The sequence below is a fragment of the Ornithorhynchus anatinus genome, chromosome 2, assembly GCF_004115215.2.
Source record: "Ornithorhynchus anatinus isolate Pmale09 chromosome 2, mOrnAna1.pri.v4, whole genome shotgun sequence".
NCBI classification, from domain to species: Eukaryota; Metazoa; Chordata; class Mammalia; order Monotremata; family Ornithorhynchidae; genus Ornithorhynchus; species Ornithorhynchus anatinus.
The window spans coordinates 32,997,678-33,019,172 of record NC_041729.1 but is presented as its reverse complement, the minus strand read 5'-3'; the positions used below and the strand labels follow the sequence as shown (position 1 = coordinate 33,019,172).

Sequence of the window (21,495 nt, the reverse complement as noted above, 5' to 3'; positions counted from 1 at the left end):
CCCAGTTGTTTGGCTACCACTTTTTCCCTGCTTCTTAGATTTAGTAGATGCACCATCCAACTTCTGTCTCTTCTCATTTTCCCCCCTCCCTTATTCTGGATTTATCCTATCAACCGGAAATCACCCAATCTTTAGTCAACCTCCATTTAAATGTGTCTACTGAAACACTCCAGATTGACTCCTCCCACTCTTCTGGCCTCAAGATAATAATAATAATAATGGTATTTGTTAAGCTCTTATTATGTGCCAAGCACTGTTCTAAGTGCTGCGGGGGGTGATACAAGGTAATCAGGTTGTCCCATATGGGGCTCACAGTCTTAATTCCCATCTTACAGATGAGGCAACTGAGGCACAGAGAAGTTAACTGACTTGCCCAAAGTCACATAGATGAAAAGTGGCAGAGCCAGGATAAGAACGCAGTACCTCTGACTCCCAAGCCTGTGCTCTTTCCACTGAACCACACTGCTTCTCAATCTATGTCAATGTCTCCAGCCTTGTTTCTATTTCATTATATGTATGCCAAAGGTACCTTTATTCTTTTATTTTATCTCACTATAAGTTGTTCTCTACTAACCAAATGTTTGCGCATTTGGCTTTCCCTCTTATGAGTTTAAATTTCTCACAGGCAGGGACCACAGCTTTCATTCCTGTGTAATTCCCCTCTGTGTTCTGAACAAAGTAGGTGCTTAATGTTGTTTATATATATATGTATATATATATGCATGTATATATACACAGAGATCGTAAAAGTGTAAATAAATGACAGTGTATTTTTAAATGTAGAGTTTAATGTATAAATGAAGTAATTAAATATTTCTTAAATCTCATGGATTGCTCCAGTCTTTTGTTTTAGAAATATGATTTTTTCCTGGATAAATGTTGAGCTCTCCAATCCCATTTTGAAAACCAAATTCACTCTTTTTCCAAAAAGCTCTAGGTCATTTCTTGCATATCTTGAAAATAGATCAGGAAATCTACAGCGGGGAAAAATAAACAACAAAAAGCCATATAAGTCATTCTTGACATTTGTTTTGGGTAAGGAGGAATGGCATTTTAAGATCCTGTTTCAGCTTTGGCATTAAGTGCGATAACCGCCTTCCAGTGCAGTTCGGCAGTGGAGGTGTAAAATGGCCCGCTCTCTGGTGACTGCACCCGGAAATCAAATAACTTGGTTTCCCTGCTGGGTCAAACAGCAGCAGTTAACCCCGCCTTGCTGTGCAAACGGCAGAGGTATTGCTTGCCTTGATCAGAGACTGGGGGAAGACCGGGTCACCGTAAGACAGTGAAAACCAGCAGCTCCTGTAAGTGGCAGTCTCTGAACTTGTGCCCTTAGGACGGATGGGACGGTGGGTTTTTCAATCTCACACACGTGCCCAGATCAGACCTCACAGGTGGTATAATCCTCTTCATCAAACAAGAACAGCTACAGTTCTTGTCCTACCTCCTTTATAAAGAACTGAGATGTTCAAAATTGTCATTTGCTTTGCTGCAGTAGGGAGGAGAAGGTATGATTTTGGTGGTGGCTGAGGAAGATGATTCTTCTATTCTCTGTGTTGGTCCTCTTAAAAAGTGTTTCAGTTTCACAATGTGTAACACAGACAAAGAAATCTAGGTCAGTACAATATTAGTTAAGTTCCTCAGCTCAACACGACACTGTGGGCTTAACCCATAGTACAACAGGGTCGCAGTCCTTAAAAATGGATGTGTATGGGGTATGGTTTGGGATGTTATAAATTGAGTCCTGGTTCAGGACCTCTGGGAAACTATTAAATGCCTTTTTATATGGCCCACATTGTTTAACCACCACCAAATCATTGCTTAATTCTGTGCAATGCATTGTCTTAATATTAAATTTTTCCACCACATACATGCACAACAAATCCATTCCCAGCTATTACCCATTACGGAGTAGAATGGTTGACCCAGCTGTTCACCGGCCGAGGGATGCTCTTGGCTGCTTGGGCTGCGCATCTGGAAAAAGTGAGTTTTCCCTTCCCTATTAATAATAAGGACTGTGGCATTTGTTAAGCGCTATGTGCCAGGCGCTGGACTGGATACAAGCAAATTGGGTTGGGCGCAGTCCCGTCCCACATGGGGCTTACAGTCTCAATCGCCACTTTACAGTTGGGGTAACTGAAGTGACGTGCAGTAGAGAAGCAAAGTGACTTGCCCAAGGTCACACAGCAGATACGTGGTGGAGCTGGTATCAGAACTCAGGTCCTCTGACTTCCAGGTCCATGCTCTATCCACTAAGCCACACTGCTTCGCAGGCCCCCTTGGTGTTGAACTGGGCCTCGTGGTACAGTTCGACCGGTTCATTGTTTCCCCTGTAACTCTTAGCAGCAGCTGGGGATCCAACTGACTTATCGGCAGTGACTGGCTCTAATGTCAGTGGCTGAGTTAGACTTTTCAGCACTTCCTAGCTTGTACTAAGAAGTGGCATTATTCACAATTGTATTTCCTGGTAGACAGGGCCATTTAAGCCTTTCACCCTAAGGTAAGTGGGTGCCCATGGCTATCATTGCTGATGGCCTGTGGACACTCTTAAGGAAGCCAGGCTCAATTACCATAGAAATCACCTGTTACCTATCCCCCTCTCAGAGGGATCAAAGTGAACCATTGATTTTTCTCAGGTTCAGCTGTTCTTCCCCCAACATTAGTGGTCCAGAATGGCACTTTTAGGGTGGATGTAAGGACTGGCCGAGCCTCTGATTGAAAGAGGAAATGAGGGAGGAACGGGCAGAATTTGAAATGTTAATTTCCCTTGAAGTTACCACAGTGTCAATCTTATCCCTAAATCTGAAGCACATTTCTATTGGAAACTGAGGACGCGGTCTAAAGAGGGCATAGTTCCAGTGCTTCTAGGCCTTCAAAAATTGTGAATAAAGAATCAATCGCTCTGGAGTTCCTGGGCCAACAAAGTTTACTTATCCTTGGGCCCAGGGCTGGGATTGATTCTTACGACGAAGAAGATTTTGGGTCACAAGGAGCTTCTCGGGCCCCTCCTGGCTGAGAACTTAACCTGGGGGAAGTGACTTGTTTTTCCTGTTAGATTTAAGATCAGTGAACCTTTTGAGGGCTTTGATCATTTACCAATCCAGTGCAAGAGAGGGGTAGCTGGGGCTTCATCCTTAAACGACATAATGCTCCCCAAGATGGGCTTTGGACTGAATTAGACTATGCAGGCCATTATTATTACCCAGATAACGTGTCTAGACCTCTGATTAGATTTACCTATTGGCATGTCTTAGCTAGCCTTGGACCAGAAGGGAGTCAGAAGTCATTATCACTCTCCTCCAAGGGCTCGGGTTTCCTCGCCCTTTGGCTCGCCTTGGTCGGAGACAGCGCCACGCTCTCATCTTCTACGTCTTCGTCGTCGTCTTCGTCATCGTCCATATCGATTTCACTCTCCTCTGAACCTTGCTGGGAAGACAAAGGGAGGTAAGGGCTTTCAAACCTCGACTCTGCCTTTGGTCGGCTCCTTACATTAGGATTTGAAACCCAACAGGTTGCCATCCAATCCACGAGAGCGGAGGGGAATAATAAAGCGGGACACAGAGCAAAATCTAGCTACTGTGCACGATGAGTGAGGGAAAAGAGGGATGCTGGATAAATGGCAAGGTAGGAGAGGTAGAGGGGAAAGGGCTTGGGTCTCTGGGTGGAGCTCTGGGTTCTAGGGCCAGCACTGTCTCTACCCTGTTGCGTTACCTTGACCAAGTCACTTAACCTATCTGGGCTTCAGTTTCCTCACCTGTTCAGCAGGGATGATGTGAAGACAAAATGCACGAAGTAACAAGAGAGTTTTGGTAAAGAAACAGCTTGACAAATTCATGGTGTCATTCTAATGTTAAGAAGCAGCGTGGCTCAATGGAAAGAGCCTGGGTTTAGGAGTCAGAGGTCAAGACTCTGCTGCTTGTCAGCTGTGTAACCTTGGGCAAGTCACTTAACTTCTCTGTGTCTCAGTTACCTCATCTGTAAAACGGGGATGAAGACTGTGAGCCCTACGTGGGGCAACCTGATTACTTTGGATCTACCTCAGTGCTTAGAACAGTGCTTGGCCCACAGTAAGCGCTTTACAAATACCAATATTATTATTATTACCCCTTTAATTGTGAACTTTGGCTATTTGTAAACCAAGAATGAGGTTTGTATTGCCACCCCACTGCCACCTGGATTTTCAGGCTGTTGAATTGGAGCATAATGATGTGCTCTTTTAGAGATAAAAGTATAATATTATTATTATTATGGAATTTGTAAAGTGCTTACTATGTGCCAGGCACTGTACTAAGCCCTGGGTTAGACACAAGTTAGTCAGATTGGACACAGTCCCTGTCCCACACAGGACTCACATTCTTAATCTCCATTTTACTGATGAGGTAACTGAGGCACAGAGAAGTGAGGTGACTTGCACAAGGTCACGTAACAGGCAAGTGGCAGAGCCAGGATTAGAACTCAGGTCCTCTGACTCCCAGGCCAGTGCTCTATCCATGAGGCCACGCTGCTTCTAATTGCTTGGGGGACAGCAAAGAAAGGGTTTTGGTGCAGTTCCTGGAACGTCAAAGGAAACAATGCAGTTTAGCTGAAGCTCCCAAGAGTTTGCTCCAAATTTCCCCCTCTCCTGGATCACTGGCCCTTGAATTGTTGGTGCTGGAAATTGTCCAATCATATTTTTTCTCTTTGCCTTAGTTGAGGAGTCTTAAGTCACGGTTACCTAGTCACCTTAACCCAATAACTGCTCTTTAGGATGCCAGCTTCAAGTGAGGTGAGGTAAAACCTCACTGTAAGTTATGGTTTCAGTCTGCTTGAATTGGGTCTTTCACCAGAGCAATGAATAAATAGCACACTTGGAATTTCTTCGCTGACTCTGGAAGCCGCTAGTGTAATGTAGCCAAATCCCTACACCTCCTCACCCTGCCTTGGCCTTTCTGGCTGGTGAAAGGTCCTTAACCAAAATACCCAGAGTATAGGGCAGAGGCTGGTGTAACCCTTAAAATAAATAAAATAAATGTTGGTATTTGTTAAGCGCTTACCAAGTGCACAGCACTGTTCTAAGTGCTGGGGTAAATACAGGGTAATCAGGTTGTCCCATGTGAGGCTCACAGTTAATCGCCATTTTCCAGATGAGGTAACTAAGGCACCGAGAAGGGAAGTGATTTGCCCACAGTCACACAGCTGACAAGTGGCAGAGCCGGGATTCGAGCCCATCACCTCTGACTCCCAAGCCCGGGCTCTTGCCACTGAGCCACGCTGCTTCTCTAATACTAATAATGGAATGCGTTAAGCATTTACTTTTTGTCAAGCACTGGACTATATACGGGAATCAGGTGAGACACAATCCTTGGCCTCCATGGGGCTCCCAAGTCTAAACAGGAGAGAGAAGAGGTACTGAATCCCCATTTTAAAGATGATGAAACTGAGGCACAGAAAAGTAAAGTGAATCGCCCTATATCACACAGCAAGCAAAGTGATGGTGCCAGAGTTAAATAAATTGTGGTATTTGTTAAGCGCTTACTATGTGCAAAGCACTGTTCTAAGCGCTGGGGGATACAAGGTGATCAGGTTGTCCCACGTGGGGCTCAGAGTTTTTTAATCCCCATTTGACAGATGAGGTAACTGAGGCACAGAGAAGTTAAGTAACTTGCCCAAGGTCACACAGCTGACTAGCAGCGGAGGCGGGATTAGAACCCGTGACCTCTGACTCCCAAGCCCGTGCTTTTTCCACTGAGCTACGCTGCTTCTTATAATAGTAATTGTGGTATTTAATAATGTTGGTATTTGTTAAGTGCTTACTATGTGCAGAGCACTGTTCTAAGCGCTAGGGTAGATACAGGGTGATCAGGTTATCCCACGTGAGGCTCACAGTGAATCCCCATTTTACAGATGAGGTAGGTGAGGCACAGAGAAGTTAAGTGACTTGCCCACAGTCACACAGCTGACAAGTGGCAGAGCCGGTATTCGAACTCATGACCTCTGAATCCCAAGCCCGTGCTCTTAACCCAGGTGCTCTGACTCGCTGGCCCCTGCTCTTTTCAGTAGGACCTGAAGCTGGAGAGGATAGAGTGGTTATTCAGAAAGGAGAGGTGAAACCAGACACTAAGGAAACTCTGCCTATGCCTGGTTTTACCACAAAGGGGAAAAAAGAAACCAACCTGCTTCTTGCTGCTGGAAGTCTTGCATTTACTTAAGGGAGCTGGGGCTGCTTCCGGCTTTGGAGAGCGAGAAGAGAAGACCGTGGGAGGGTGGAGGGAGGGGAAAGTCAGGGCAGGGATGTTTGTTTGAAAAGAAAAGAAACAAAATAAGCAAGTCAACAGGTAATGGAAACAGTTCAGACCTTAGTGCACCCCAGCTCTGTCACTGGAAAGAGTCAGAACTGACCTCAGGCCTCATCCACTGATTGGACCAGCAAGATGGAACCCACTGTAGACAGGGTTTATCTACACCACATGCTGGCTTCACCGGAGCCCAAACCTGCGATTTCTAAAGGAGGTTGTTTTCCACTTACATCATCATCTGTATCTCCACCTTGCATGGTGCCCACGACGCGTTTGCGAGGTCTTCCTGAGGAGGGTTTTAAAAAATAAAACGAAATAAGACTCGCGGTTGCTTGGGTCTGGAATTGCACACTTACAAAACAAAGCAGGAGCGACAGTCATAGGCTTTCCTCAGTACTATATAACTCAGCACACTGGCTAGCAGCTTCTCCATGTACTACTGAGGAGCTACAGATAGCAGTTACACGCTAAGTTGTTCCCTGGCAACCTGGAAGGGTGAATATGCCTTCCTGGCCTTTGGAGAGAAGATTCTTCCTGGCTGAGCATATATACAAAAATGGGAATCATGAAGCTCAAAAGGATTTGTGGCAGAGAGTGTCTTTTACGCCTTCAAAGGGGACATCTTTACAACGTACAGGCAGGAAGGAAAATTAGTAAATGAACTCTGGATACCTTCCATCAAGGCTTCCAGGGCCGTCCGAGGCTTTGACAGGCGTCTGTCTTCTATTTCACTGTCAGATTCATCATCCTCTTGGATTTCTAAATCGGAATCGTCGTTGCCTGGCAAAAACACATAAGAGAATGCGGCCGCTGTAATTTTTTTTCTAGAATTCATCTGCTACATTCATCTGAAATTGCTTCCACACTTAAAAGCCACTCGCACAAATCTCTACCCTCAAATCTGCGAGGAGGATAAAGGGGTTTTCTGCTTTGGCCTGCAGGCTCTCGGTTAGCTCAGTTCTGCCCTTCAGACCATGGAAGGACCGAGCAAAGGTGAACCGGGGAAAAGGGCTCCTCCTGCCCTCTCTGAGAGGCTCGGATGCGGGCACATAACCAGGGAATCGCCCAGCTGCCAACGGGAGTCATGTGAAGCTCCATCCTGTTGGAGAAGGGAGAAGAGAGAAGCTGACTCCCAGGGACCCCCACCATCCCAGGGTGACACCAGAGGATGACTCCACATGACAGCTTCCTCCCATTCTAGCTTCCCATTCTCCTTGGGTTCCAAAGGAGCATTTTCCCCAAGCCTGGTCAATAAACAATCTTCACTTTGCCTGAGGGCAGGCAGGGAAAGAAATCCTGGTGATCCGTCAACATCCAGTGGGAAGCCAGATCTGATTTCCCATCCTCCCTGCCACTTCAACCTTCATTTGCGGAAACTCTGGTGGATCTGCGGTCACAAAGAGGGTGGGGAGGGGGTGGGGATGGCTATTTGAACTGCTCCTATTTTTGCAGTCTTCGAATCCAATGTCTCTCCCTATTCACAGAACGATTTCACAGCTTTAACTACTCCTGCCCAGATAGACAACCTGTAGTGGTTTGGATTGAAATTTGTGGCTTCCAGAAGATGTGATAGAGAGCCCAAGAAGCATGTACTGATTTCAGGGAAAACTGAACACAGAGTGGTTCCCACTGGATGACTTAAATTTGGGCTTTCACTGATTTTGCAAAAATACAAAAATAATTAGATGAAGCACTCAAAATGGGATGGTTATTTCATTAGAAAACCACATTAGCTGGAAGACCTCAGCCTTAAAACAAATAAGTGATGTAAATAAGGAAATAGCAGTACATCAAATTAAATCTAAAAATCAACTTTTAAATAATAATAATAAAGATGGTATTTGTTAAGCGCTTACTATGTGCCAAGCACTGTTCTACATGCTGCTAACGGTATTTGTTAAGCGCTTTCTATATGCCAAGCACTGTTCTAAGCGCTGGGGTAGTTACAAGGTAATCAGATTGTCCCCTATGGGGCTCACAGTCTGAATCTACATTTTACAGATGAGGTAACTGAGGCACAGAGAAGTTAAGTGGCTTGCTTAAGGTCACACAGCAGACAAGTGGCGGAGCCGGGGTTAGAAGCCACGACCTCTGACTCCCAAGCCTGGGTTCTTAAAGAAACCAAAAGGACTAAAGTTATGCCAGTGTTTCATTTCAAAATGATAATCTTCTGGGTGAGAGAAGGTATTCTTTGGTCTCATGGTACAGCAATCAATCCAACAAGATTTGACTCCCTTGGCACTTTGAATTGAGGAGCAGCATGGCCTAGGGGGCACAGCACAGGCCTGGGAGTCAGAAGGAACTGGGTTCTAATCCCGGTTCCCAAACTCGTCTGCTGTGTGACCTCGGGCAAGTCTGTGCCGCAGTTACCTCATCTGTAAAATGAGGATTAAGACTGTGAGCCCCATGTGGGACAGGGATTGTGTCCAACCTGACTAGCTTGTCTCTAATCCAGTGCTTAGAACAGTGCTTGACACATAGTAAACACTTAAATACCATCATCATGTATTCATTCTGGCTAGATAAAAGAACACATTATAGAGAAATTAAACGTTGGTTTCAATGACTCATTACCGAACCGATGAAGTTTCGTTCTAGAGAGTAAATAAAATGATAATTATTTCAAAGCAACTTTTTGGGAAACCGAAGCATTTCAGTGTATTAAGGATGAGAGAGGGAGTCCTCTCTCTAAACAGGGAAGCTTACTTCCATTCTTGAGCAGTCGTTTTTCTTCTTCCTTCAGCTTGCTCTGCATCAGACGTAGAGTGTTTTCAGCTTCCTAAAGGGAAAGAATGGTGAAGAGTCAGAAAGGCTGCGATACTCACTGGAGAGTGGAAATGCTAGGCAGTGAGGAGGTTAATATTATAAAGAAAATAACAACATTGCAATTCTAGCAGTTGTGTGTGCAAATCAAAGGGTGATTTCTTCTCCCCTTCAAATCCCTCTCCGCCCCACCAGGTGAAGGGGGTTCCCTGTTCTCACTCTACTAGGCTGACTGGAATCACCCGCTCAGAGAGTAGAATCCGCCCCAACCAAAATCGCCAGACCACCGGGAAGCCTCAGTCAATCGTATTGATTGAGCACTTACTGTGTGCAGAGCACTGTACTAAGCACTTGGGAGAGTACGAGGACAGTATAACAGATAAGTTCCCTGCCCATAATGAGCTTACAGTCTAGAGATGAGCTTATGCTTATGCCCTCCCTGGAGGTAGCCCTACTGTAATACTAATAACTGTGGTATCTGTTAAGCATTTACCTTGTGCCGAGCACCGGAGAAGATGCAAGAAATCAGGTCAGCCCACACAGGGCTCACAAGGGGAGGCAGGAGCAAGGGAGCACGGGAGACTTAGGTGTGGAACTGCTCTAGCCCTTCTCACCACCTCCCCGCCTTGCAGAGCAGGTGACCCCAAGAGGGTAGGACTGAGCCAACCGCCCCAGATGGGCCCTCCGCAGGACCGACCCCGGTGGAGGCACCATCAAAACGCGGGATGACACCCCCTAGCAAATAAGTGCTGCAAGAGTGGCTATTCACTGTCCTGGAAAGCTCAACTTCCCAAACACACTGGCAATCTAATCCCCTCGAGGATAGAACTCTGATTAATTTTCATGACAGTAATTTACAAGCCACCTTTGGCTCTTGAAAAAGATGGGAGCCGCAATTTAGAGAGAGACACTTACTTGACTGAACACGTTTTCCAAATAAAAGTTAATAATATCTGTTGAGTGCCCGAGTGGAGAGCATTATACAATGCACTTGGGAGAGTACAAGAGAATTAGGAGACCTGATTCCTGCCCTCTGGGATTTTACAGTCTAGTGTGGGGAGGCAGACATTAAGTTACGATAGGAGGAAGTAGCATATAGAAGATAGATACATTAGTACTCATAACCACCCCTAACCCTTACGGGTTCAGGTGATGTGAAAGTGAAAAGCAGTGCGGCCTAGAAGATACAACACGGGCCTGGAAGTCAAAAGGGCCTGGGTTCTAAACCTGGCTCCGCCACTTGTCTGCTGGGTAACCTTGGGCAAGTCACTTCACTACCCTGTGCCTCAGTTACCTCACCTCTAAAATGGAGTTAAGACTGTAAGCTCCATGCTGCTTCTCAAAGTACCAGGTTACACCTCTGCATATGATTGAGTCGGGTACCCAGAAATCTCTCTTCCCTCCATCTCTGCAAAAATAATAACAATAATAATGGTGGTAATTTGTTAAGCGCTTACTATGTGCAAAGCACTGTTCTAAGCGCTGGGATATACAAGGTGATCAGGTTGTCCCACGCGGGGCTCACAGTTTTAATCCTCATTTTACAGATGAGGTAACTGAGGCCCAGAGAAGTGAAGTGACTTGCCCAAAGTCACACAACTGGCAAGCGGTGGAGCCGGGATTAGAACCCACGAACTCTGACTCCCAAGCCCGAGCTCTTTCCACTGAGCCACACTGCAAAAAGCCAAGTTAGGTCAGGAGGACCTAACAGAGAGGAGGACCCAGAATTTTGGTCCAGGTTGCTTCCTATGCTTTCTGTAATATTGAAAAGAAGGGTTTAAGCACCTGTTAAGTGCTTACTATGTTCCAGGCACTGTTCTAAGTGCTGGGGTAGATACAATGTAATTAGGTTGGACACAGTCCATGTCCCACATGGGACTCACAATTTTAATCCCTATTTACAGACAAGGGAACTGAGGCACAGAAAAGTGAACTGACTTGCCCAAGATCTCCCAGCAAAGAAGTTGCAGCACCAGAATTAGAACCCAGGTCCTTCTGACTCCCAGCTCCATGCTCTATTCACTAGGCTATGCTGCCTACATATCTTAAAAATCAAGTTTTCAGCCCAATTCTTCTTTTCTGGTCTTTAATTCAATCCACTGAAGCAAATGATTCAAAACAAATAAGGTATGAGCGGTTAATTAACTATCTGCAACAGTAATTAGTTTGACATGTAACCAACTAAAGATGCAAATATTGCACCATCAAACAAGGAGGCTAAAATGTAAGAGGCTTTTGTTGAGAAGAATGTTCATAATTTTTTGCTATTTAAATTAATTCAGCATAACATGCCACAAATGCCATTTAATCCCCATTTTCCCATGGAGAAAGAGATTGCTAAAATTTCCTCCTGGATTAAGCTAGAATTAAGTCACAATGAGGAACCAAAGGGTTTTGCTCTGGAGATATGCCCAGGTGAAATCTGCTCGAGGATAAGAGCTGCTCCTTATTCTACCTTCCTCTAGTCTCCATGGATCGTGTCCTCCAATCAAATCAACGTTAACTGAAAAATAATTTGCTCAATCGTATTTATTGAGCACTTACTGTGTGCAGAGCTCTGTACTAAGAGCTTGGAAAGTACAATTTGGCAACAGATAGAGACAATCCCTACCCAGTAACGGGCTCACAGTATAGAATTCACACTGGGTCTTCTTATGGGGACTGCCAGCAAATAGAAAAAGACAGTGACACCCCTACCTATCAATCAATCAATCACTCAATCGATATATCAATGGTATCTCTTGAGCACTTACTTCGTTCGAATCTTGGCTCTGCCACTTGTCAGCTGTGTGACTGTGGGCAAGTCACTTCACTTCTCTGTGCCTCAGTTCCCTCATCTGTAAAATGGGGATTAACCGTGAGCTTCACGTGGGACAACCTGATTACCCTGTATCTACCCCAGCGCTTAGAACGGTGCTCCTTACATAGTAAGCGCTTAACAAATACCAACATTTATTTTTATTTTATGCGGAGAGCATGGTACTAAGAGCTTGGTAGAGAAGAATAGGGTTAGACACTTTCCCTGCCCACAGCGAGTTTACAGTCTAGAGGTACGCCATCCTTACCTTCACGTCACTGCAACGAGTGGAAAAGATAGCCATGTTTGTCTAAACTTGATCCAGATATTCCACAAAGACTCACTGAAGACTGTGTTTTTTTAATGGTATTTGTTAAGTGCTTACTATGTGCCAGGCTCACAGTCTTAATCCCCATTTTACAGATGAGATAACCGAGGCACCGAGAAGTAAAGTGACTTGCCCAAGGTCACACAGCCGATAAATGGCGGAGCCGGTATTAGAACACAGGTCCTCCGAACTCCCAGGCTCGTGCTCTGACCACTAGACCAAGCCGCTTCCTTTTGAAAGGGACCTTGATCGAGTCATCCAACTGGCTCTAGGAAGGAGATTCCAGACCTCTCTGGATAACCTCTTTGAATGTCAAGAAACTTTTACCGGGGTTTCCTCGAAATCCTTCCTTCTTGTACCATCATCGGTGCAGATGTAGGACAGCTGTCCTCACAACCTGGTCATTTCACCTTTCGTGTATGGCAGCTGTCTCTGCAAGGTCAACTCATTGTTGTTCTCCCCAGATATCCCGATTTCTAGCTAAGTGGTTGCCCATCCACTTCTGCATCAAACAGAAACTCCTCAACATTGGCTTTGAAGCACTCAATCACCTTGCCCCTTCCTACCTCACTCACTACTTTCCTATCACAACTCAGCCCGCACACTTCACTCCTCTAATAATAATAATGTTAATAATGTTGGTATTTGTTAAGCGCTTCCTATGGGCAGAGCACTGTTCTAAGCGCTGGGGTAGATACAGGGTAATCAGGTTGTCCCACTTGAGGCTCACAGTCTTAATCCCCATTTTACAGATGAGGGAATTGAGGCACAGAGAAGTGCTAACCATCTCACTATACCCTGATCTCATCTATCTTGCCACCGCCCTCTCACCCATGTCTTACCTCTGGCCTGGAACGCCTTCCCTCCTCATGTCCGACAGACAATTTCTCTACTCGCCTTCAAAGACTTATTGAAGATACATCTCCACCAAGAGGCCTTCCCTGACTTAAGCCCTCCTTTTCCCTTCTCCCATTCCTTTCTGCTTCCCCCTAACTTGCCCCCTTTAAACATCCCCCCTTCCTAGCCCCACAGCACTTATGTACATATCTGTAATTTTATTTATTTATATTAATGTCTCTCCGTCAAGACTGTAAGCTCACTGTGGGAAGGCAATGTGTCTGTTATATTGTTATACTAAACTCTCCCAAGCGCTTAATATAGTGCTCTGCACACAGGAAGCACTCAGTAAATACGACTGATTGACTGGCTGACTTTTAAAACTATTGGTTTCCTCCTGCCTTTCTGGAAAAAGAGTCCTGATATGGCCATGGCCCTACATACTTCCTCACCTTGGCAGCATCCCTGATGGTGTCTCATCAGCAGGCAGTCCCCTACTCCTAGCTATTTCACCCCCGTGCTACAGGAAGGTGTGGGTCAGACTTTGACGGGACGTTTAGATGGACTGGAATGAGAAACCCTGTTTAAATTTTGTTTAAGGGCAGACAGGCAGATTTGGGCCTTAATACTTCATTAACCTCGTCATATAGAGGTGTTCCCCTCCTCTCTCAAACTAGGAAGCACAACCACTCACAGATGTATTATCAATTCATTTTGCCAAAGACTGCTACGCTTTGGTTTTCTAGAATGAAAGGCAACCCTGGGCCTGGAAACTCCATTACTCGCTAGCTAAATTTCCATTTTTGAATTCGAGGGATCTGATTCTAGGAAAGGTAAAGCGATTACGGTGAAATCCTAACGCTTTTCTCTGCCGAGTTCAGGTGAAGAAAATATACTTCTCGCTTAACTGGCACTAGTTTCTAGTAGAATTTCAAAACATTATATAACCCGAGTGCGTGACACAGTGCAGTCTCCTAGCCAGAGCCGTTGATGGGAGTGGTGAATTGGGTTACAGATGCTTCAGGCTCTGGCTCTCTCTGATGTAGTCACCACGCAAAGTCGGCTTCCCTTCGTTCCCCAAGGGCAATAGAGAGGGTCGGGGCAAATCGGGGTGAGGAGAGCTTGGCCTAGGCTGCCGTCTTCGTCCTCTCCTGAGCCCATAGCTGGATGTGCGAGCAGAATGTAGGCTCCCGGTGGGCAGGGAATGTGTCGGCCAACTCTGCCATATTGTACTCTCGCAAGTGCTTAATACAGTGCACTGCACATAGTAAGCCCTCAATAAATACCACTGACTGATTGACTGATTGGGGCCCCTTGCTGGTAATGCTATATTTGACAGCGGTTAGACTGGTCAGCACTACTGTCAGTCAAGACTTCTGAGTAATGAGGAAACAAGCTACAGGTTCTTTCCTTTTGGTATAATGTGGTGAAATGGCCAACTATTTTAAGGTGGAAACCACTGTTTTTCCAAAATGACTTTATGGGGAAAAAAAAAGGTGTCCAGCTTGGGGGGAGGGTGTTATCCTCCCCACCCCAAAAGCATCCGTTGAATGCTTCCTGTGAAGAGGACTGAACAGAGCGCAACACCGGCTTCAGACATTTAGTCACCCTGAGGTCGGAAAGATTTCACTGCTCCAACCCTTTGTGGTGTCATTCACAACATTTTGCGAGCGTCCATCTGAGGAATATTTCTCCAGTGGGGATCAATGACGCACTCCCTTACTGTGTGAAGCTGGCCCTTAGGCACTGGGGAACAGATAGTAAAATAAAAGATAACCCCACACCTCGAAGAGTTTATAATCTAATGATGGAGAAGGGCAGACACATAATAGCTAAGTGAAAGCCTACACATATCCTCTGGACTGTAAGCTCATTCTGGACAGGAAATGTGTCTACTAATTCTGTTGCACTGTTCTCTCCCAAGCACTCAGTACAGTGCTCTGCACATAGTAAGGGCTCAATAAATACCACTGATTGATACAAATATAAAAACAAAAATTTGTAACTTTATATGTGCCTATATAAGATTAATCATTGTATTCATCTTATATATAAGATTATATCAGGAGAAAGAGTTTGACATTTGGGACGTCTGCAAGGCCCGATCGGTAGGCATTTACGGCTACCTCAAACCGCTCCTGCTCCATTCTATGGTGATCCTCAAGTTGCTGTTCGAGGTAGGCCAGATTCCGAAATTTTTCCAGGTAAGTGTCATATTGCTTCTGCAGCTCCTCCTCAATCTTCTCATACTCATCCATAAAGGCTGGCCTGGAGAGAACAACGGAAATGGCATTTAAAAATAAACGGATTTGCAGCTGCCTGAGCTTTTGAATTTTCCACACAATTGGGGGTCTGTCCAGTTTTCCTGCCATAAACCTTTGGCTCTGGATACATGCCCTCCTTTTACACATTGGAAACTAGTTTAAGAAGCAGTTACGAACTCTCCCCTCACACAAATCCAGTTCAATTGGCAAGTCTAACCAGTTTCCTCCCCAGCTATTCTTTCCTCTTTCCTCTCAGAGTCAGAGGGAAAATTCTGATACTTTCAAATGAACAAACTGAACAAATCAGTTGAAGGAAACATTTGTCAGGGGAAGTTTTCTTGTTCACCAAAAGTCAATGTTTGTTTTAAAAGGAACTATGATAATCAATGGCTTGGATGAATTTCGAAGATTGTTCCTGAGGAGAAAGGAGAGGTGGTAGAAACAATTAATACCATTATGATATTTGTTGAGTGCTTACTATGTCAGCCACTGTTCTAAGCTCTGGTGTAGATACAAGTTATCTGGGTTGGACACAGTTCCTGTCTCACACAGGGGTCACAGTCTAAGACAATCCTTTCTCTAGACAAGGCCTCCACAGCTTCCCACAACCGTATCTGATTTCCTTGGCTGCCTCTTTCCCATAATTGGCAGGAGGGTGGACTCACGCTGCTCTGGAGAGGTCTGGAGACAGAAATGCCAAACCCGAACTGTACAGACTATTGTTGGGGAGAGAAGAGAGAGCAGGCAGACAAAGAGAAGGGAGTGAAAAAAGAAAGAGTGAGCAAAGCAGAGCAAGAGAGAAGTGATGATGCAGATGGAAAAGAAGAAAAGAGAAGGAAAGCAGATAGATGAGGAACAGGCTGAAGAGATTTTTTATGGAACACTTAAAGGGAAATCAATCGTATTTATTGAGCGCTTAATGTACTAAGTGTTAGGGAAAGTACAATGTAACAATATAACAGAGTTCTTAGACAACATTCCCTGCCCATTACGAGCTCTGTCGTGGCCACTTAGGTAAAGCATTCTCTGAACGGGGCTCCTTCAAAATATTTCTGAAAAAGTCATTTTTAATATAGGAAAACTAAGGGAAAGGTCAACACTGGTTGGAAATGTAAGCAATCTTCTCAAATAGAGCTTTGGGAGAGGGTTTTTCGCTTTCATACAAAAGGCAGTACAGTATACTGAGGGCACTGTTTCCCTTTTAGCTTTCTATGATCACCACCATCTGGATTTACTTACTGTACTTTTGTTTTTCATTCCAGTGATATTCAAATGCTTGAGCTGGACTACAGAAATCGAGTAATGTACCAGACATTTTCAGAGCAGTAAAAAAAAAACCCCAAAAAACAAAACCGTACTTAAATTTTAAACCCGTTACATGCTGTAAAGTAGATGACTTAAAGCTGTTCGTACATTTTTGGGTAATGGCACACATTTTCATCCTATTTCTTGGGTATAAGAAAATGAGAGTTTAAGAACAAAGACATGCCACACTAGGATGAATCAACGGTCCATCCAATCCACCATTCGACTTGGAAAGTGACCCTAAAAGGCTCTGGAACCAATCTTACGATGGTTACCCCACCATCCAACCCTGTGGCCAAAAATATACCTCGTAAATTCCCAACTTTCCTTATTAATAATCTATCTTGGACCCATTTTACCAAACTAAACCTCTTTATTCTTCCCCCCAGCCCAAGACCTTTTACGGAACTTTTCACGAGTTGAACTATTCTTAAGCTCACTGATATTTCGGCCAGCACAACTTCCAGTGATAATGCTTACCAGCAGTTATTTGAGGAAATAGATCTTATGGGTCTGGACCTGGCTCCTTCCAGTTTTATTAGATGCCTCACAGTCTAGCCTCATACAGAGGTGGCAACGTGGGAGGAGGTTGAAAACCTGAAGCAGATCTGAGAGGGGAGAGAGGCAGCTGCTGCAGTCTCTCGGGTGGTCCAGAGCTCCTTTCCCCAAGATTCCTCTGGCTCCTGGGCTCACTGGCTCTGAGATGCCCACCCTGTGAGCCCCTGGCATTACTAGCCCCTGTGTGGTGGGGAGGGAACAGAGTACTGAATGCTTAACAGGTATCATAAAAAAAATTACCCATTAGGCTTGCCATTTTGTTTCAGTAGCCTTCCTGATAATAATCTCGACGAAAGTATTTGTTAAGCACTTACTATGTGTCAAGCACTGTTTTAAGCACTGGGAAAGGCAATCAGGTTGAACACAGTCTCAATCCCCATTTTACAGAGGAGGGAACTGAGGCTCAGAGAAGTGAAGTGACTTGCCCAAGGTCACAGAGCATGCCCAACATTTGCAGACCTTTGAGTGCCTCAGGTCATGAAGCTGATCCTCACTTAATAATGTTGGTATTTGTTAAGCGCTTACTATGTGCAGAGCACTGTTCTAAGTGCTGGGGTAGATACAGGGTAATCAGGTTGTCCCATGTGAGGCTCACAGTTAATCTCCATTTTATAGATGAGGTAACTGAGGCACAGAGAAGTGAAGTGACTTGCCCACAGTCACACAGCTGACAAGTGGCAGAGCCGGGAGTCGAAATCATGACCCCTGACTCCGAAGCCCAGGCTCTTTCCACTGAGCCACGCTCTCTTTAGCTTGACATCATGGTCAGAGGCTCCAATTCATTTTGCAGTGGCTCAACGGTCTCACAGCGCATACCTGACACTCTGTAAAGTCTGGAGGCGCTTTTGGTTCCTTTCGAGTTCGGATTTTCTCTTTTCGATCTTGGTCTCCAAGTTAGCTTCATCAGAGGCCACGTTGTTCAGCAGGTCTTTCGTCCTTTGGATTTGTGCCTGAGTGTGATAGGAAATGGATGAACGTGGATCATCCTTCCAAACCGGATTCTTTCTACAGCCACATATATATGTCAGAGAAGCTGGAGGAGATGTAAGACTTATCATTCTTCTAATTCATTAATCATAGTATTATTAAGCACTCACTAGGAGTCAAGTACTGTTCTAAGTGCTGAGCTAGGTTAATCAGATTGGACATAGGACCTGTCCCACATGGAGTTCTAAGTAAGAAAGAGGACAAGTATTGACTCCCCATTTGACAGATGAGGAAACTGAGGCACAGAGAAGTTAAGTGACTTGCCCAAGATCCCACAGCAGGGAAGTGGCAGAGTTGGGATTAGAGCCCAAGTCCTCTGACTCCCAGGCCCGAGCTCTTTCCACTACGCCACGTTGCTTACTTTTCTAGGCAGCCACTTTTTTAGTCTTCTCTTTAGTTCTTGCCAGTCACAACAGAATCCTTTCCTGAGAAGCCTAAGGATGGCAAGAGTAACTTCTTCCCAAAAAAGTTGAGAAGCCCGGGACCTGTGGGTCTAGACAGAGCAAGGACGCCTGGTAAACAGGGAAATAAAATCTGGGGCTATTCGAAAAACTATTCAATACTCTTAATAGAGAAGATCTAAGTACTCTCAATAGAGAAGTGGCCTAGTGGATAGAGCATGGGCGTGAGAGTCAGAAGGGTCTGGCTTCTAACTCCAGCTCTGCCACTTCTGTTGTGTGACTTTGGGCATTGACTTAACTTCTCTGTGCCTCAGTTAACCTCATCTGTGAAATGGGGATTGATTATGAGCCTCATGTGGAACATGGACTTGTGTCCAATCCGAATAGGTTGTATCTACCCCAACACCTAATATTATAGTGCCTGACACATAGTAAGTGCTTAACAAATACATATATATATATATATTTAAAAAAACATGCTTGGGAAGGAATTTCACTGATTGGAGTGCTTTACCGTTCATCTGACCCTTTTATTAAAGCAAAATTGACCTTCTTTGGATGCTAGAAAATAATCCATCCAGGTGCTAGTAAAATGGGGGGGGTCTCCGTGGGGCAGAGGAGAGCGGGCTTCCGTGAGAAGGCCGGAGGCTCCTCTCTGGGACTCCTGGAGCTAGGGAGGTGGTTCCACTTGGCCACTGGCCCCTGGAACTCCTGGGAGTAGGAGGGAGAGGGGAGTCCAGCAGTAGGCAGCCCACGCTGGCAATAAGTACCTCATTTTCAACCTTGAGAACTGCGGTGAAAAATTAGACATGGGAGTGCAAATATGGTGACTTCAAGACCTTTCCAAAATCTAAGTTAGCATCAAAAGAGAAACGACGTGGCCTTGCTCCTGCCTAGTCCTGCCCCAGGCGCTTTCCATTTTTTCTCCCAGTAGAATATAACGTTTCTACTTCTAGCTCTTTAAGTTCTCCTACTCTTGCTCTGCACTTCTTTTGGGCGGTGGTCAGGAAGACATTGGGCATAGGCCCTCAATAATAATTAATAATAATTCCGGTATTTGTTAAGCACTTACTATGTGCCAGGCACTGTACTAAGCGCTGGGGTGGATATAAGCAAATCGGGCTGGAGACAGTCCCTGTCCCAAATGGGGCTCACAGTCTCAATCCCCATTTTACGGATGAAGTATCTGAGGCACAAAGAAATGAAGTGCCTTGCCCAAGGTCACATGACGGACGAAGGTACTCAATGGTGCCAGGAGTCTATAGTTTTGAGAGCGGTTGAAAAATGATCTCGATTTCACCATCTTTTTGTATAAGCAGAGAGGAGGATTTCCTCTGAAATGAAGTGAGAAGCAGAGCAGGGAAGAGCCAAGTGAATGAGTACAGAACCCAAGAAAAGAGGAGGGAAAATAGATGACAGAAGCGAGAGACAAAGAGAATGGGAGGTGGGGGAAGAGGTGAAAAAAAGAGAGGTAAGGAGAAGGAAGAAAACAGAGGACAGGAGAAAAAAATACAAGATGGGAATAAAAGGAATGTGCAACAAGGAAAAGGAAAGTAACATGGAACAAAAAAAGGAAGAAAGGAGAATAAATGGAAAAAATGAAGAGAAATGAAAACATATCAAGGAACGAGAAGAGAAGAACAGCAAGAAAGAAGAGAGGAGGCAGATGAGCGAGTCCTTAGGAACTTGGCCACTTCTCATCTGTAATTTATTTTAGTCTGCCTCCCCCAGCAGACTGTAAACTCCTTGTGGGAAGGGAGCGTGTTTTCCAATTCTGTTGTACTGTACTCTCTCAGGTTCTTAGAACAGTGGCCTGAACTCACCAAGTGCTCAATACAGACCATTGACTGAATGAGTGAAAAAAAAGAGAGATCACAGAAAACCGGGGAATTGGGATTAGCAAGGGGAAAAGGAGCGAAGGGTTCAGGGAATTAAGGAGAGAAGCTGCATTTGTGAAGGAGGAAGCAGTTCGATTTATTTTAGCCCGAGTGCTTCGGTTGACCTGGTGTATTGGAAATGTTTAGACCAACTCTGCCTGTTGAAGGTGAGACCCCTTGACAGATTTCAATGTTGGTAATGAATGATCACAGATACAATTGCGACGTTATCTCGACATTAATGATTCAAAAGCAATCCAGGTCCTAACCTTTTTTCTCCACTTACATAGTCCCTATTTTTACAATTAGATTCACTGAGCACACTAAAACGACTCCTGTTCTATGTAGGCCACACGCAGCTATGGTGGATGCTTGCTATAATAAGCATTAACGGTTTACCAAAATATCTTTGACCGCGATCTTCATCACTTTTTCTGCTTCGTTTATCTCCAGCGGTCTGGCAATTGCCTCCATTCTCAGTTCCTACAGACAAAAAGCAATGTATTTACAAGCTGACATAAACAGGGCAAGCAATTTTCCAAACGGGATTACTAATGCTCCCAGGACCGAAGGTAGTTCAGTCAATCAAACCGCATTTATTGAGTACTTACTTGTGCAGAGCATCGTGCTGAGCACTTGGGAAAGTACAATAGCACAGAGTTGGTAGATATATTCCCTGCCTAAAAAGATCTTACGATCTAGAGGGAGAATGAATTGCACGAATGAGTGGAATTCAAATACGCCTCAGAATTTAGCTGCCATAGCAACATTAGCTCTCCAGAGGATTTCACTTTACAGTGACTTTATTTAACACATAATGTTGAGTGCCTCAAAATAAAACATGCACCAACCAACATGTTACCTGGCTCTTTATCAAGAGGATCCGAATGCCTATTGCAAACATTTTGAACATGCAGTTATAATAAAAAAATCAGTAATACTGGACAAAATTTCTACTAAAATAGGAAAACAAGATTTCGGGAGTAACTCTGTTGACTAACTGTTTTCTTCCACTCATCCTCCTCTTTCCTTCCTTCTCACCTACAGCCATCGTCCGCTTTCTACCTCCACCTCTTCACGTCTTCCTACTCACCCACTATGGGTGA

At 44.8% G+C, this 21,495-nt stretch overlaps 1 protein-coding gene across 2 annotated transcripts in view; it reads right to left on the bottom strand.

The window, feature by feature from the left end:
* Nucleotides 1-768: 768 nt before the first annotated feature.
* The window catches only part of CLUAP1 (clusterin associated protein 1), a 35,632-nt gene continuing 14,905 nt past the window's right edge, over nt 769-21,495 (bottom strand). Inside the window, exons 6-14 of one of the 2 annotated variants that reach the window (XM_029058557.2) lie at nt 20,789-20,872; nt 17,941-18,074; nt 15,124-15,265; nt 8,979-9,051; nt 6,945-7,052; nt 6,503-6,558; nt 6,150-6,206; nt 3,235-3,423; nt 769-974 (exon numbers count right to left, since the gene is read on the bottom strand). In XM_029058557.2, the coding sequence (XP_028914390.1) occupies nt 3,274-3,423; nt 6,150-6,206; nt 6,503-6,558; nt 6,945-7,052; nt 8,979-9,051; nt 15,124-15,265; nt 17,941-18,074; nt 20,789-20,872 (804 nt within the window). In that variant the 3' untranslated portion in view covers nt 769-974; nt 3,235-3,273. The remainder of the gene's footprint in view (nt 975-3,234; nt 3,424-6,149; nt 6,207-6,502; nt 6,559-6,944; nt 7,053-8,978; nt 9,052-15,123; nt 15,266-17,940; nt 18,075-20,788; nt 20,873-21,495) is intronic. The other variant, XM_029058558.2, reaches the window with a different exon arrangement.